Source organism: Siphateles boraxobius, unplaced genomic scaffold (assembly GCF_051911475.1).
Source record: "Siphateles boraxobius isolate OS27281-9 unplaced genomic scaffold, OSU_SipBor_1 49, whole genome shotgun sequence".
Taxonomy (NCBI): Eukaryota; Metazoa; Chordata; class Actinopteri; order Cypriniformes; family Leuciscidae; genus Siphateles; species Siphateles boraxobius.
The window spans coordinates 6,568,748-6,587,500 of record NW_027509130.1 but is presented as its reverse complement, the minus strand read 5'-3'; the positions used below and the strand labels follow the sequence as shown (position 1 = coordinate 6,587,500).

The following is an 18,753-nucleotide window of genomic DNA, read 5'->3' as shown; positions in this document are numbered from 1 at the left end:
ACCAGGGTTTCAGATAAACCTGTCTGGACTTCCCCAAAGTAAGCCAAGCCTCCTAAACCGTGTCTGTCCGCTGTGCTCGCGTCTGGGAAACCTGTCCTCTGTCCTCGACACTAATCCGTCCTCACGTGGGCTCTGCTAGACTTGTGCTGGTCTACGACTGAACGCTCTGCATGCTAGAGTTAGTCTTTGAGTCCTAGATTAATTTAAAGGGATAGTTCACCCTTGAATAAAAATGAAGGCTTAATTTACTCACCCTGGTGTTGTTCTAATGCCGTACGCCCATCTAACATTTATGGACAAAAAAAAGATATCTTGCTTTCACTTAGTGAAGAAAGTACACGGATACTTTTTTTGTGTTTTCTTGCCGTTGTTCACTGCCCGGACAAAATAAAAAGTCACTGTTTGGATTAAAATAGGCAAATGCTTAAGAGTCTATGACTGGGTCATTATTGAAGTCATTATTATGTTTCTAGCATGTTATATGTTTGACAACAGTTCTTCTATCTCTAATTGAAGGAGTGTGTAGCTTGAATTGGCAACTCTTGAGTCCAGATCTTAAATTCATTGAAAGTCTTTGGGTTGTGCTGGAGGAGACTTTACAGAGTGCTGGACTCTTGCATTGACAATACAGGATCTTCACCAGAAATAAATGTTGTGATGTTATTTCCATCAAGAGGTGCATACATTTTTGGTCAAGATCTTGTATCGGCAATGCAAGAGTCCAGCAGATCCCAAAGACTATCAATAATTTAAGATATGGACTCAGAGGTGCAGATTCATGTGTGAGAATGATTCTTCGTGCTTCTCACAACCATTCTTTCACAGTTTGAGTCTGACGAATCTTCATATTGTCCTCCAGGAATATGACTATGATGTGTCTAAACAATAAGATGCTAGAAACATAAAAAATCACTGAAATAATGATCCAGTCATAGACTTTTAAGTATTTGCCTATTTCAATCCAAACAGTGACTTTTCTTTTTTGTTGACCAGGCAGTGTATTTCGTGTCGCATTTTTGTTCATCTTGATTTCTCGGAAGTTTTCTTGGAAGTTTTCTTGGCTTTCTTGGAAGTTTATTGTGGTGCTTAGAGACTCACGACCGAATGCGTGCGTCCCATAACAGTGCACAGAAGACCAATCGCAAAGGTCAAGAATTTTGTACATTAAATAATACATTAAATTTCGGTTTGTTTTTTCACCAAACCCTGTCGTACACCTCCAGAACACTTGGATTATACGGCACGTGTCACATGGGATCATTCTGTGATACTTTTGCGTCTTTTTTAAAAAGCTTGATGCCGGCCGCCATTCACTGCCATTTTATTTATTTCTCCTTTTGTGAACCATAAAGGGCATACGGCTTTAGAACAACACCAGGGTGAGTAAATGATGATTTAATTTTCATTTTAGGGTGAACTATCCATTTAACATTAAAAAAATCTGATATAGTCCCTAAAATTTTGATCGGTACTGCACATTTTCCATTCTTAGTTTTTTAGTAATAATTGTGTACAATAAGTATTTCCTCAGCATTTTTGTGCACTTCTCATTTATCATCAGGCTGTGTTATGTTTGTATCAGCATTATTTCGGTCACTCTTCTCTTTAGATGTTGTAATTAAATAACACATATTAGTCGACCACTAGTCAGCTCTTCCGTTTGATAACTCAAATATTCATCTGTACACACATCTACATAAAGAGGAGTTCAGCGACAAATCGGCACAAGTCTAAAGCTTTGAGCTTCCATTGACTTCTGGACAGTCGATTGGTCCTCACTTTCATTTGATTTAGTCCATCAAATTCATCAAAATCAGCCTTTACTTGATCAAGATTACTGAAATAATCACAAGTGTGTTTCTGTATGGATCAGTCTCTGGTGTTTCATTCACCCGCAGTAATGGAAGCTCTGGTGGTTTGTTTCTTCTGGTGTTTTAGACGGCTTTTCTACTAACCAGTGCAGTGATTATTATTGCCTTGGGGATGTAGTTGTTTTCCCGGTTTCCTGGGTTTGCATTTTGTTTAGTGTTCGAGCACTGCTGGTGCTGGGATGTTTTTGGCATGTGCATCTCGAACAAACACAAGCTTGTTGGGACATGGACGCACATGCCGTGAGATTTTCAGAAATGCTGTTCCTCTGGTATTCGAATCCTCATTCTTGTGGTGGAGGGAAAATAGGCTAGTCCTTCATTTCACAGAGATATGTTTACCCTCAAAAACACTCTTTAAACATCAATTCTCTATTAATCTAAAGGTGTTTTTTGGTGCTTAAATAATCTTTGTTCTCAATCGTCACACAGATTCATTTTCACTAATTCACATATGTCTAGTTTGTATATGGAAACAGAAGCATTGAATTATTGCTTGAGAAAACACTGTGAATGACATCTCTGTAAACTTAGGATTGTGAGCTGAATTCAATGCATCACTAGTTCATTGCCGTGGTGGATATTTCTAGTGCTTATGATGGACGCTGCACCTCTCGTTTGTTCATACATCATTTAGTGTTTGGGTTGTGTTGGGTTTTGCATGAGGTAAAGGTAAGTTTCTTCTGTATCTTCTGTTTTGTGTCCGGATGTGATCAGATCTGTTTGTCTGCCATGAGTGGACATCCAGTAGATGGGAAAGATCTGCTGCTGTTAAACGCAGGGTTGGAGCATGTCGGACTGCAGTCACTGTCTTCTGCTGCCAGATTTGCTAAAGCCGTCGTCGCCCTCCGTGTTTCCACACTGCACACATTGAACATGTTTCAAACCCTCAGCGTGTCCCGATGGCTTTAGGAAATCTGGCTCTCGGGTTCCTCTCCTGGTGCTCAGATCTGCATGTCTCTAGTCAACTCTTGTCTCTTCCCACATCTTCCATGGCTTAGTTATAGATGTCATCATCATCATCATCATCCTATGGCAGCCTGAACAAAATACACCCGCAACTTTGTCTTCAAGCTGTCTGAGTGTGTTTGTGTCTCTTCCTCCTCTGTCAGGTAAACGTAAAGCCCTGAAGTTAAATTTTGCCAGTCCTCCAGTCAAAACTACTTCCAGAATCACTCTGAACACTGCCGGACTTCCTTTCCAGAACCCACACATGTGAGTACGGATCATCAACGGCTCTTTCACGTCTGACTGATGCTAAAACATTGATGAAACTCAATCACCTTCTTGCAGAGTTTAGATCCAACTCCTGCTTCATGAAATATAAACAATAGAGGTTATGCACGTGACAAAAGTGGCAAAAAGACTGAGTGGCAGCACTTGTTTTTAGTGTGAATGCCACGAAAAATGCACAAAACACGTCTAAAACGGGAAAGAGCTTTGCGATTGACTGTACAACTAGAGTTGACAAGAAATCTCTGCAATGCACAGAAACAACTGGACTCCCGGCAGTGAAAGGGGGATTTGCAGTTATCACGTGCCAATATGCAGATTTTAAGGGTAAAATCATACCCTGTGTATTATATTGTTACATATTGTATTGACAACTCAAAAATTAAATATTTACCATCGTATATTCTGCATAATTGGTTTTGAAATAAACACTGACAAAAAACTCTACAAACTCTAAAACTCTCCACTCTTTTAGAGCTGGATGATGATATATAACATTCGTATAAGTGATCACCCGGATTATTTTGTATTTGTATAAAGCATTCACAGGCAAATAAGCTTCATCTTTTTCCCCGGCATCAAAGTCAGGTACATATAAATGTGAGGAAACACGATTCCTGGCTGCATGTCAATATGGATCACTGAATCTTTGATAAGTTGTAAGAAACACTTTATCGAGTCCAATCTTTAGTTTAAACTGATAATCGTTTGTTTTACTCATGTTTTGGCAGTTTCCCCTATTAAATCCAGTCACGCAGAAGCTCTTTTGCCACTCATTCAGGGAAAGTGACGTTAATGCATTCTCTCTATATTATTGCCCGTCTCTAATCTGCTACAATTAAAGTGTTGAGCAGAATTATTGTGATGATCAGTCAATCATAGTGGCATTTCTATTTTACACCTCCTTCATCTGTGTGTTTTGAACTTGAACTCTTTGGGGAATTTCATGACTAGTCTTAAGCCGTGAATCTCTGCATTGCACGTGTGTGTCTCTCAGAGAACGGCTGCGGACACACAGCATCGAGTCGTCTGGGAAGCTGAAGATCTCTCCGGAGCAGCACTGGGACTTCACAGCGGAAGACCTGAAGGATCTCGGAGAGATCGGCCGAGGAGCGTATGGATCCGTCAACAAGATGGCGCACAAACCCAGTGGACAAATCATGGCTGTCAAAGTAAGACACTCTTACAAATACAGGTTCTTTATTGGCATTGATGATTCCATAAAGAACCTTTAACATCCATGGAATCTTTAATTCCACAAAAGATTCTTTATAATGGAAAAAGGTTTGAAATAGAATATTCAGATGTTCTTCACAAAAAAAAAAATATATATATTTTTGGTTCTTTGTGTTTCTTCTATGGCATCACTCTGAAAAGCATTATTTGGAAGCATTATTTTCAAGAGTTCATATTGTTATTGACTGGTTTTATTTATACTTTAGGTTGTTTTTGAAAGTTTAACTCATATCACAGATTAAATTGAATACAAATTGAACACCAAAGTGGCAAAACTTTCTTAAAAAAGGCAAGGTTTCTAAATGCAAATCTCCATGAGTCAGTATAGACTGTATAGACAAAGTGGTGTCAGGTTACCAGACAAGACATGAAGGTCGCGTGTAAGAAAATTAGTCAAAATAAGCAGAACTTGTTGGATTCAATCAATTTCGTGGAGCAAGATCATATTGAAAAATGTAGTTTGATGCAACTAGCACCACCTAAACAGGGATCATAAGAACTTACATGTACATGTATGTGTGTGTGTGTGTGTGTGTTTATGTATATATATATATATATATATATATATATATATATATATATATATACTGTTTATGCATAGATATTTGTGTCTGTCATATGCATACATACACACGCATATATTGTATAAAACAAACACTTCTATGTTTGATGCGATTAATCAGGATTAATAGATTTGACAGCAATAATCATTTTACATATTAATCAAAAAAAGGTGTAAGGTGGCCCTTTTTTCATAATAAGCATCACTTCATCTACTAAATTTCATCTCTACAAAAAGATCTGAAAGCAAAACGGTTTATTGACAAAATTTCTTAACACCTTTATAACTGTAAATTACTCCTTTCATAAATCAATACAATAGTTTCAAGAATTTTAAATACAAATTTTTCATTTTAAGTTAAATGTTTATCTTATTTTACTTTTGCAGAGAGATATATGAAATCAGATAATAATAAGGTGTGATGTGGATCAGACTCTGCTGACTGTCATGTTTAATGCTCGTGTGTGTGTGATGGTGTGTGTGTGTGTGTCTGTGTGTGTGTGTGTGTGTGTGTGTGTGTGTGTGACAGAGGATCAGGTCGACGGTAGACGAGCGCGAGCAGAAGCAGCTGCTGATGGATCTAGACGTGGTCATGAGGAGCAGCGACTGTCCCTACATCGTCCAGTTTTACGGAGCTCTTTTCAGAGAGGTTTGTCTCTGCGTCTGCTTTCCTTCTCAGAGAGTCTTTCTAAACACATAAACACTTGTTTTGTGCTTTTTTTTAGGGCGACTGCTGGATATGCATGGAGCTCATGTCCATCTCCTTCGACAAATTCTACAAATACGTTTATTCCTCTTTAGACGAAGTGATTCCAGAGGAGATTTTAGGGAAAATAACGTTAGCTGTGAGTTGCATATTTTATCCCGAGCTTTTAATAAGCGACACATTGGTTAGCGTTCATTAACGTGCTCTTCTGTGTCGTTTTCAGACTGTGAAAGCACTTAACCACTTAAAAGAAAGCTTGAAAATTATTCACAGAGGTAAGAGAGATCTTATTTCGGACCTCCATCAGTTTAGTTTTGTTTGCATGTTGTAAGAAGACTCTGGGGTTTAGATGCTGTTTTACTGAGACTCGATCTCTCTGCAGACATAAAGCCATCAAATATCCTCCTGGACAGGAAGGGCAACATTAAGCTGTGTGATTTTGGCATCAGTGGGCAGCTGGTCGACTCCATCGCCAAAACCAGAGATGCCGGCTGCAGACCGTATATGGCAGTAAGATTCATGCAGTTATATATTCATATATATATATATATATATATATATATATATATATATATATATATATATATACAACCCCAAATCAGAAAAAGTTGGGACATTTTGTAAAATGCAATAAAATCAAGAATCTGTGATTTGTTCATTCATTTTAACCTTTTATTAACTGACAAAAGTACAAAGAAAAGTTTTCCAATGTTTTCACTGACCAACATAATTGTATTTTGTAAATATGAACAAATTTTGATTTTGATGGCTGCAACACACCCGAAAAAAGTTGGGACAGAGACATGTTTACCACTGTGTCACATCACCTTTCCTTTTAATTACACTTTTGAATTATTTGGGAGTTGAGGATACTAATTGTTGGAGTTTTGATAATGGAATATTTGACCAATCATGTCTGATACAATACAGCCACTCAACAGTCTGTGGTCATCATTGCCTGATTCTCCTTTTCATGATGGGTCATTCATTTTCCATAAGAGACACATCTGGACTGCAGTAAACAGAGAGGTACATCCCTTCTATAGTGCAGAGTGTCTAGAAACCACTCAGTTTTAGCACGTGCAGAATGAGGCCTGGCATTGTCTTGCTTCCCAGGAAAGATGTCATCTTTATGGCAGTTTTTGTCTCTTTACAATCCAAATATATGTCTCCATGTCAATGGTACCTTCACAATAATGCAAGTTACCCATACCGTTTGCAATGATGCACCTCAATACCAGGACAAATGTTTGCTTTTGCACCTGTCGCTGGTGAAAGTCTGGTTGGTCCCTTTCGTCTTTGGGACTGAGAACTCAATGTCCATTTTCTCCCAAAAACAAGCGTAAACATGGACTCATCTGACCACAGCACACATTTCCACTTTCTTCTAGACCATCTGAGATGAGCTCAGGCCCAGAGAACACGCCGGTATCTCCACATAGAACTGATGTGAAGCTTTCTCTTTGCGTAACAGAGATTCAAGTGGCATTTCTTGATGCAGCGTCAGACTGTGTTCAGTGAAAAAGGTTTTCTAAATTACTCCTGAGCACATGTGTCTGTATTTAACGGATTAGAATGATGGTATGTTATGCAATGCCATCTGAGGGCTCAAAGGTCACGCACATTCAACAGAGGTCTCCTGCCTTTCCCAACACAGACTGAGATTTCTCTGGATTCCCTGAATCTTGTGACAATATTATGTATGGAAGATGATGAAAGGCATAAATTCTTTGCAATCTTGCATTGAGAAATGGGATTTTTTTAATTGTTTGACAATTCTCTCATGATATTTGCCACAAAGTGATGAGCCATGACCCATCTTTGCTTAAAAAGACTGAGAAGCACTTTTACACCCAAACATGATACCCTCAAGTATTACCAATTCACCTGTTCATTGTGGACTGTTTCAAAAGAGTTGGATAATCTAATTTGGATAATCTTTTCACTTTTATTTGGTCTCTGTCCCAACTTTTTTCGGGTGTGTTGCAGCCATCAAAATCTAAATTTGTTCATATTTACAAAATACAATTATGTTGGTCAGTGAAAACATTGGAAAACATTTCTTTGTACTTTTGTTCAGTTAATAAAAGGTTAAAAAGAATGAACAAATCACAGATTCTTGATTTTATTGCATTTTACAAAATGTCCCAACTTTTTCTGATTTGGGGTTGTATATATATATATATATATATACATATATAACCGTTTAAAAGTTTGGGGTCGGTAAGGAGTTTTAATGTTTGTGAAAGAAGTGTCTTCTAGTCACCAAGGCTGCATTTATTTGATCAAAAATACAGTAAAAAAAATATTATTGGAATTCAAAAAAAGATGTAAGATACTGTTTTATCTGTGTGAATATATCCCTGTGATCATTACTCCAGTCTTCAGTGTCACATGATCCTTCAGAAATCATTCTAATATGATGATTTGATGATCAAGAAACATTTCTGATTTTATCAGTGTTGAAAACCGTTGTGCCGTTTCATTTTTTTTTTTTGTGAAAAATGTGATTCATTTTATTTTCCAGGATTATTAGATGAATAGACAGTTCAGAAGAATAGCATTTACTTGAAATTTAACATTTGGTAGCATTTTAACTGTCTTTACTATCACTTTTGGTCAATTTAATGCATCCTTGCTGAATAAAAGTATTAATTTCTCAAAAGAAAAAAGCACCTTCAAACTTTTGAACGGTACTAATGTATGTGTAACATGTAACACATTTCTCTCTCTCTATTTCTCTCTCACCGTCTATATGTAGAAAAAAATATTATGCTATCAATTATTATTATATATAATTATAAGTCGTTCTATTCTAGTCCATATATAAATAAAATGCTTTTAAAGACTTTTTAAAATTGTTTTTAAATAGAATTATCATCACTTTTGTAACAATATTTGAAAAAAAAAAAAAAACTATTAAAGTCAATTATTGACAAAAAGTGTTAATTTCCTGAACCGTGCCTGTAATGTCCCGTGGAGCGCATGTAGAGTGATGTAACCGCAGGAGTATCTGTGAATGAAGCGCCGCTCTGCAGTTAATGCTGCTGATGATGATGTCATAGTCTAATCTGAGCGAGTGATCTCATCCCGACTGCATTATGACATCATCCGTCTTTAAACATGAGTAACGTGCGTTGACTGACCTGCACAGCTGTTAGCATGTGACACACACACACACACACACGCTGCTGTCTGGACGGAAGCACATCTGTTTTCCTGCTGTTTTGACCTGTAAAGCGTCTGATGTTCTGGAGAATCACTCCGCTGCGCTCTTGCAATTGTGCAATTGTCTTTTACCAGACATTTTACCAGTCGTGTGTCGCTTGAGAAATGAACCCGTGATCATAGTGGCTCGTTTAAGTCATGAAACATTAATCGGCAGTAGCAGCATAACATGCCAGAACATTTGCACTGCATTTAAACAGCGATTTCTGAGTCAAACAGAATATTCTGCTGTAAATCATGTTGGACAGGACTGATTTGATCAACCAGAAAACATTTTTCAGGATTAATTGTATTATATTTTATGTAGAATTTTTTTTATTTTTAAATAACATGCACTAATGATTCGTGCCAAAATAAGAACAGCAAAATGTAGTAAAGTAAATGATATATCACCTGTAAAGCGCCTGGATCAGCACAGACAGTCTGATATGATTCACATTTATATATTAATCTAAATCAACCTCAAGCTTTCAGGACATTTTATATCCATATGTGTCTCCTGAATAAATGAATCCATGACTTTAGTGTTTCTAGAGCCATGAAAAAGCGATTCTTTAAAATCATGAAACAACTTCAGCAACACGTTTAACTTGTGCAATATGACGTGTATTAGTGAGAAACAATATTCAGCAATAAATCACAAAAAAGATGGTACTTGACTTTATCATTTATCATTGGTTAAACTTAATATTATTTTCCCTACCAAATGGAGGAAATTTGTTATTTTTATAATAATAATATAAATAATACTTATTATTATTATTATTATTATTATTAAAAAGAATATGATAATAATGATTTTTTTAGAATAACATGCATTGATTATTTTTCTTTTCTTTTTTCTTTTAATTTGTCAAATAATACATTTAAATAAATATTTTATGTCTAATGATATTAATACTATTTTAATATATTGTATTAATTGTATTATATACAAATATATTAATTGTAATATTTTAATAAAATAAATATTAAATATAAAAAACTAAATATTTAAAAATTGAGCAATAAAATATATAAAATACATTGAATATTAATACTAATCGATAATTGATATTCCTCCTAATGTACACGATTATTATTTTTTTGAATAACATGCACTGATTTTTTCTTCATTTTTTTAATACGCACAATAATACACTTAAATACATTATTTTCATTTAATAATAATACTATATTATTAACATATTTAATATCAATTGTATTGTAATAAAATATATACATTTTAATATTTTAAAGGACATCTAGTAACCAAATGTATTGTATAAGAGATACATTGAATATGAATAATAATTGAGAATATTTGTATTATTAAATGAATATACATAATATATAGAATAACATGCTCTGATTATTTATTAATATTCCTAATATATTAATATACTGTTTTTATTTTCAGTATACTATCTTTAGAATAGCATGCCATGCACTGATGATGAGTGCAGAATTGATGGAGAAAGTAAGTGAAGTAAATGTTGTGTGTGTGTGTGTGTGTTCCAGCCGGAGAGGATAGACCCCAGCGCCTCCAGACAGGGATATGATGTGCGCTCAGACGTCTGGAGTTTGGGAATCACGCTGGTGAGAATGAAGTGTGATCTGTCATTGTGTGATGTTGACAGTGTGCTGCAGTCCTGTTATTGTGTGTGTGTGTGTGTGTGTGTGTGTTTCAGTATGAACTGGCCACAGGAAGGTTCCCCTACCCGAAGTGGAACAGTGTATTCGATCAGCTGACGCAAGTGGTGAAGGGCGACCCGCCGCAGCTCAGCAGCTCCGAGGAGAGGCAGTTCTCCCCCAAATTCATCAACTTCGTCAACCTGTGGTGAGACACACACACACACACACACACACACACACACACACACACACACACACACACACACACACACACACACACACACACACACACACACACACTTCCCTGTGATCTCTGAGTGTTTCCTCTTTTTGAGAGTTTGCAGACTCAGCAGAAGGGATGTAATAACTCTGATCACATGACGCACATGACGCCTCCTGCTGGTCGTTCAGAGACACTGGAAGTGTCACAGTGATTGCACTGGTGATGCATTATGGGTTTAATTAAATATTGTATTGTTTTTGTCTCTGACAGCCTTACAAAGGACGAGTCAAAGAGGCCAAAGTACAAAGAGCTTCTGGTGAGTTTCTGTTTCCTGCTAAAGTGACACGTTCAGCACTTCTTGAGAGGGTTTCTGCCTTTTTAGGATAATCTTATACATGCTAAGTTGATTAGCATGATATTTGTCTTGCAGAATTTCTACTGTTATGGAAAAACTGGACATATCAGGGATTTTTTTGGGGGGGGGGGTATTTTTTTTGTTGTTGAAGTATTTAGGACTGTAAAAATTATAGTATTTAATAAACCTTGGTCATGGAAATGATGCTACAAAATGTTTGATTGGCTGAAAATCACTCTTTGTCTTTTATAATTATAAAATAATTTTCACAATCCTTATCCAAATCAAAAGTCATTGGGTAAATAAACTTTTAAACAGCATTTGTATAATTATTATACAACAATATAATAGTAATAATTAATATTATTGCTGCCGTATTATTTTAGTATCTTTGCGATACTACAACAGTTTTTATTAGTGTGTTATTATTCAATATTAAATAGTAATAAAATTAGTTTTTCTATTATCATTACATTTTTTGTTAATCTGTTTTGTGTTTTTGTCATTTTTATTAGTTTATATATCTATATTGCTTATTGATTTGTATTTAGTTTGCTTTATTACGTCAAGCTAAAGTTGTGTATGTTTTATTTTGTCATGCTAAAGTTGTGTGTTTTATTTTATTTCAGTTATCGTTTATTTTATTACTAACAAAATAGTTATTTATTATTAAATATTTAATGATTTCATATTATCTAAGAGGTCAAATAAAAAAAAAAATAATTTGCTACACTGATGGACTAGGTAGTGTAAAAACTGATTCACAGCACCTGAACTTCGCACGTTCCCTTCTGCATATTATACACTTTAACCAAACATTTTTGATTTTAGATCATATACAGAATTCAAGAACTGAATTTCCCAGTATTTTGTTTTACAAAAGATTTAAATTTTTTCCCCTGAAGACTTTGGGAATTCTGCTTCTTAAGTAAATATTACAGTTGTTGAAGTAATAAAATAATAAGTATGACGTCAGTTTAAGTCTAGATTTTTTATATTTTTTATTCTTTTAGCAGTTTTATATATTTCTAAAGTATTTGTCTTATGTTAAGCCATCTTAAAGGAAAAGATCACCCAAAAATGAAAATTATCCCATAATTTACTCGCCTTGAGGTCATCATAGGTGTATATGACTGTATTTTCTTCAGCTGAACACCGATGCATTTTGTAAGAAAAATATACATTTTTATTATAACTTTATAATCTATAATTACTGGATTCCGGCAACGGCCACTGAGTTAATAAAGTTTTAATCATGGATATTTTCCTGGCTTCGCTTCAGAAGGCCTTTATTAACCCCCTGTAGACGTATTGATTCTTTTTATAATGGATGGATGTGCTTTTTGTGCTTCAAAATCTCAGTTTCCATTCACTCCCATTATCAAGCGTGTAAGAGTCAAGCTATTTTTATATAACTCTGATTGTATTTGTCTGAAAGAAGAAAGTCATATACAGCTAGGATGAGATCATGGGATATTTTTCATTTTTGGCTGAACTATCCCTATGAGCCACATCTTGCGACCCGTTAATGCTTCAACTGTGATAAAGGCTTTTGAGAGGTTAATTGTGAGGTAAAAGTAAACTAAAGCAGAAGTTCTGTTCAGTTAAAGAAATGAAGGTAAACCAAACTTCTCTCTCTCTCTCTCTCTCTATCAGAAACATCCCTTCATTCAGATCTACGAGGAGCGTACGGTGGACGTGGGCAGCTACGTCTGCATGATCCTGGATATGATGCCCGCGTCTCCCAGCTCGCCGATGTACGTGGACTGATCACACACACACACACACACACACACACATGCGTCTGAACACGGTGTAAAGATTTGCTTCATCACAGAACTGCAGTATTAAAACGGGAAAACCTACACAAGAGCACCGGAGAACGGTGTTTAATTCAAGCTCGATGTAATATACCTCCTACCCATGATTCCCTCTCTCTCTCTCACTCTCTCTCTGTCTCGTCACACACACACACCTGTAAAGCGTATAAACACACACTCAAAGGCGTCTGATGGGACACACGCGACGGTCTGGCCCTGATCTCTCTCTCTCTCTCTCTCTCTCTCTCTCTCTCATGGATGCAGAATAGTGATTTTAAACCGATATAAAATAATGAATAATAAATAAGCCTGGAATTGTATTTATACTTCTGAGATGACTTGTGGAATATATGATTGGGAAGCCGTCGCCGTACTGGAATCTGCTCGTGTCCGGTCCCCTCCTCTTCATGTATGTGATATTAAACACGTGTTTTGTATGTAAAGGTGAATGACGCAGAGGTGGCCGGGCTTTCTGTAACGAGGACATCCATCCTCACTGTACAACGAATATGTGCTGATATTATAAATAAAACTGAGGAATATGGAAACGACTCCATGTTTGATACTTTTTTAAAAAAAATTAAAGTGTAGATCATCTTGTAAGAAATGGATCCAGTGATTTGACATTGAGTTTTTTCCGCTTGTTTTGATATTTTTTTTACTCCATTGAAGTTCTGTTGCCCATATATTTAATTTTAATAATACTTAATTCACTATTGATATCAATTATTAATAAAGGAATATCATTGTGTTTACATTTTAATTTCAAAATTAAATGTATACATTTAAAAAGCAGATTCTAATGGCTGTCACAGGAATAAATTACATTTCAATATATATTTCAATAGAAGACATATTTTAAATTTTAATAATATTTCACAATATTACTTTTATTGTTTTTTCTGTCATTAATTGATATTGCTGTTAATTTACTGTATTTTTTGATTGAATAAATGCAGCCTTGGTGAGCATAAGAGACAGATAGGGCTGGGTACCGAGTTCGGTAATTTTTAGGTACCGACCGAATTGCCTCGATACTACCGAGTACCGAAACATGTCTTGTTTTTCGGTACCAAGTTTCGGTACCTAAGTGGTTAATCTCGTCAACGTCAGTGAAACAATAAACATGCAGCATGATTGGCTGTGGCGGAAAAACACTAGTTTAAGCGGCTGCCCAGAGACGTGCCTCTGCCTCGTCGCACGTGTGGCTGTAGTGTGTGTGTGTGTGTGTGTGTGTAAGCGTCCAACCCAGATAGATAGAAAATATGTAGAAATGATCAAAAGTGTACCTATGTACCCGACTCGATGCCATAAGCACACAATGCAATATTTTCGACAAGATAATTGATGCCAAGACCGGTAACACGGTAAATCTACACTTAAAAGCGCACAGAATACACTCGAGAGTAGAAAGTTTATCCGCCTTCGACTACAAGAACTGGAGGGCGTCACATATAAACCAAAACTCAGCGTATAGGATAGGCCTACTTGCCTCACAGACATGAGAAATAGCTCTTTATATGTCCAAAATATGTCTACTTTTAAACGAAACAATTAGAAATAAATAGTTTGATTACCTAATCCATATAGGCGCGCGTGCGTTCACTACTGCAGGGATGACGAGTCAGCATCGCAAATTCGCAATAATCATCTTTGCAGCCAACACGTTTAGTAAACACTTGTTCATTAATAAACAATTAAAATATCTCCTTGCTATCGTTTCCCGACACATCCATAATCATTAGGCTACTTTTGCCAGTGCTTTGCGCAATTAAGCTTCATGTGTGCGGACCGCGAGGCATATCCCACACCCCAGTAGCCTATATTTAATTCAATTCACATTTATTTGTATAGCATTTTTCACAATACATATCGTTTCAAAGGAGGTTTACAGAAAATGCATGTGTCTAAATTACAATTTAGAGTGATCTGTTATCAGGGGTGACTGTGTGTACTGCATTTCAATTAATTTTCATTCAGTTTCATTGTTAAACAATGCATTAAGTTAAGGCAGAAACAATGAGATCATTGAAGTAAAGAATACATGTTGTTAAATGATTAGGAAACATAGAAAACTTTAGCATTGGTGCTTTTTTACAGACTCAAAATATGAGTGTAAAAAATAAAAGTTTTTTTTTTTAGGTAATGTTATATGGATAAAATTGGTATCGAAAAAAGTATCGTTCAGGAACCGGTATCGAAGTCAAGGTATCGGTATCGAAAATTTTGTTACGATACCCAGCCCTAGAGACAGACATTACTTATTCCAAATTTTTGACTGGTAGTGTAAATATTTAGTACATATTTTCCATGTTTGGGCCTATAACATACAAAGCCCAATTATTAGATTATTAATATGATACAGGACGTGGAGTTTCCTGTAGGACTCATATTTTAACAGTCCATAAGAGTCCTGTGAGACAGACAAACAAAAACATTGACGGATTCTGTCGCGCCCCCTTGAGGGAGAGACTGTCCAAAGTAAATATATTATTAGATAGCAACATTAGCCACCAAATAGCCTTGCATTGTTCTTTAACAAATTAAAGATGACGTTAGTTCAGTGAAGGGTAAGTGTTTATGTAAAAATATTTTCTTTGATACGCAATAAATTATTCCCTGGCGGCTCAGAATGCTGATTTCCATTTGACCCACGTTCAATTTTCACTACGTTTTTTTTTTATCTTACTGCAGAGATATGGGCACTTTTATAATTGTTCAAATCTAATAAAAACGCAAAGTAATATCTGGAATACAAATGAGAATGCAGCACAAGGATGTACATTGTCCAGAGATGGTTTGGAAATCATTATCCAGCATTCAGAAACGCCTGTGATTGGTCCGTCCTCAACAGCGCTGTGAAAAGTAACGGTTATAAACGGACAGCGCGTCGTTTGAGAAGACGACTGAACAATAATCACAATCAAGGCTGTAACCAGGGTTTGAAAATTAGTGAGGTCCGGGGTGTTGTGTAAAGAATTGTGCTATAATGGTTAGGCCATTGGACCCACATTCCCCCATGGACATTAAGCTGCGACCCTTTTTTAAAAAGAAGGCATTTTATTTGACACACACACACACACACACACACACACACACACACACACACACACACACACACACACACACACACACACACACACACAGTCACACACACACACACACACACACACACACACACACACACACACATATAATTATGTGTGGGGTAGTCTCTCACTAGGGGGGTCCGATTTTTTTTGAAAAATAAACCATTAAATGGCACTTTCTGGAGAGTTTTGTGCAAAGAAATATAGAAAAAAAGTAGGTCTAGCAAGTCTTATATTTCTGTAACTCACACAGATCAAACACAACTATGCTGACTGAATACAGTGGCGCCTCCAGAAATTTTTCATAGGGGTGGCCAGATGGGGCCACTTAATATCTTGGGGTGGCACACCAAAACTATAAACCATAATTTCAGAATTTTATTCTACTGTTGTAGCAAACCGGCCTGTAGAAAACTATCAGAAAAACTTAAGGAAACTCCTACTGATATACTTTGGTTTATTGTGTTATATTTAATGTTACTAATGATATTGGTAGGGCCCTACTAATATATATTATATTATATATAATGATATATATTATACAGATATGATATATATATATATATATAAGGGCCCTCGCCCCGCGGCATATTTCAAGATACTTACATAATTGTGATGAATTTAATCCTTTTTAAGTTATTATTTTGCAGTGTAAGATTACAGTTAACACCTTTAAATATTACATAAATGTATTATGAATTTTTAATAAACTTAATGAGTGTATAAATCAGCAGCAAAAAGTAATTCTTGAAAAAATGTGCACAGTAATTTTATAAAATCTAAATATGTTAATAGAAACAAATTACTATTAGTTCTCTTATAAAATTCAATCAGGCAATCATACATTTCACAATTTTATATTTATATATTAATGTCAAGAATTCAGAAGTGCATATATACCCTACACTACAAAGAAATAATATACAATTAAATTATGCTTATTTTAAATGTATTGAGCAGGCTAGGTATAACAAAATATATTGGCTTTTAATAATATTTCAGTGCGCAAACCCATGATAACATGAAAAACAGCACGCACACAGCGTGTATGCGCATCGCGGGATTCGCGGGTGCAGAATGATGTACTCAAAGCAACATGGAGACACCGTGTGTTAAGGGTCCAGCTTAAGGGTTTTAAACGACTCACTACCAGTGTTGGGAAAGTTCAATTTCTACATGAACTAGTTAAAGTTCAGTTCACAAATTTTAAAACGAACTAGTTCAGTTCAGTTCATACTTTAAAATTTTTAACTAGTTCATTCATAGTTCTTTTTTTCCATATGTTGCTGCGAGCTAATATTTTTCAAAATGATTGCCACAACCCATGAATTAGAGATAGCAATTATTTTATCGGTGGGCAAAGTTTGAACAGAAATGTAAGATTTTTCCCATCCTCACCGACCTTGTCATAAAACCCGTTTAAATGATCAAACGATCCTCCTTGCTGCATTTTGTATTCATGACGCATGCGGCCTTGCGACGCTGGCGGCTGGTGTTGCCAGATTGGGTGTTTTTTCCGCTACATATTAAGGCCTGTTTACGGTGTGTTTTAGCCGGGGTTTCGCCTGGAAGGCTCTACAGAAATCTGGCACCCTAATGAATGAAGTTAAACTGTGCGCGCGCTGTTCACAGACACCAGAATGAACGAGTTCACAGTAACGTTCATCAGGCAGTAATACAGTATGTGCAGTTCACGTTCACCCAAAATATGAACGAGTTCATGAACTATCGTTCAATGAACGCGTTCAGGCACAACACTGCTCACTACCGTGTGCCGTTTAAAAACAGCAACAAACTCCAACAAAATAAAGTAATTTTATGCAAATCTACAGCCTTTTATCTACAGATCATGCATTATAATGTGAATATATATCATATTGGAGAGAGTTTTACCGTGCATCCAAGAGGCGCGCGCGCTGTTTGAATATGAATGGAGAATGATTGACAGCCGCAGAGGAGGGAAAACGATTTTCCGTATACTTTAATGATGTAAATAGACTTCTGTCCCTCACATTAAGCTATGGAATGACTTCAGATGACTTTGTCACCCAAACTGACGTGAAAAAAGCGGGAGGCGCCGAAAAGCGCGCTGTTTGCATCCCTGCTTGTCAAAACGCGGCAAAGACACATCAAAAAGCTGCTGTAACAGTATACTGTAACCATTTGGCACTTAAAGAGCACGTCACGACACATAATACCCCGTCTTCTTTTACTAAAGAATATTTTTGACTTATTTATGAAATGCATAACCGATGCTACTAAAATTTATACTGGCCATTGGGGTGGCCAGTGGGGTGGCCAGGAGTCGGCCAGGGGTGGCCACCCCCTGGTGGCGCCATTGCCTGAATAGATTGCTAGTTGAGAAAAACTGCTTTAATTAATGTTTTTATGATGACTTTGTGAAAGGTTAAAACAGCATGAGCCGTCTTCCTGGTGGCCAGTAAGTTATTTGTCAAATTTCATTCTGTAACAAACAGATCTGTATTATGCTATTGTTTTTGATAGTGTCATACATTTCTTACAGATAATCACGATAATCATTGCGTTTGTCTTACCGAATGTGGTAGCTTTATGCAATTACAGTTTGTCTATAAGCTTTTTTTATTTTTATTAATGCCGACAGTAAAATGTTGCCAGATATTGCTACGAAAAACAAGCAAAACAAAATAATAATAATAATAATCCGAAATAAGTTCAAAGCTTGTGTTTTGGCAATAAAATTAATATATCACTAAACATAACATGCAACTTTCCACTTTAATAACTTCCTAAAGTGTCACATTAAATCAGAAAAACAGGTACTGGAGACTACTGCCACC

The 18,753-nt window shown here is 36.1% G+C and overlaps 2 protein-coding genes across 5 annotated transcripts in view; one reads left to right on the top strand and one right to left on the bottom strand.

The window, feature by feature from the left end:
- map2k4a (mitogen-activated protein kinase kinase 4a) overlaps positions 1-13,393 on the top strand; it is a 16,631-nt gene extending 3,238 nt beyond the window's left edge. The window contains exons 2-12 of one of the 3 annotated variants that reach the window (XM_077202254.1): positions 6-38; positions 2,981-3,083; positions 4,099-4,273; positions 5,429-5,548; positions 5,625-5,744; positions 5,829-5,880; positions 5,988-6,115; positions 10,334-10,411; positions 10,504-10,652; positions 10,941-10,986; positions 12,682-13,393. In XM_077202254.1, coding sequence (XP_077058369.1) covers positions 6-38; positions 2,981-3,083; positions 4,099-4,273; positions 5,429-5,548; positions 5,625-5,744; positions 5,829-5,880; positions 5,988-6,115; positions 10,334-10,411; positions 10,504-10,652; positions 10,941-10,986; positions 12,682-12,795 — 1,118 coding nt within the window. In that variant the 3' untranslated portion in view covers positions 12,796-13,393. The remainder of the gene's footprint in view (positions 1-5; positions 39-2,980; positions 3,084-4,098; positions 4,274-5,428; positions 5,549-5,624; positions 5,745-5,828; positions 5,881-5,987; positions 6,116-10,333; positions 10,412-10,503; positions 10,653-10,940; positions 10,987-12,681) is intronic. The other 2 variants (XM_077202256.1, XM_077202253.1) reach the window with 2 other exon arrangements.
- LOC143710998 (MIF4G domain-containing protein B) overlaps positions 1-18,753 on the bottom strand; it is a 1,123,636-nt gene that overhangs the window by 698,121 nt on the left and 406,762 nt on the right. The window lies entirely within an intron of this gene.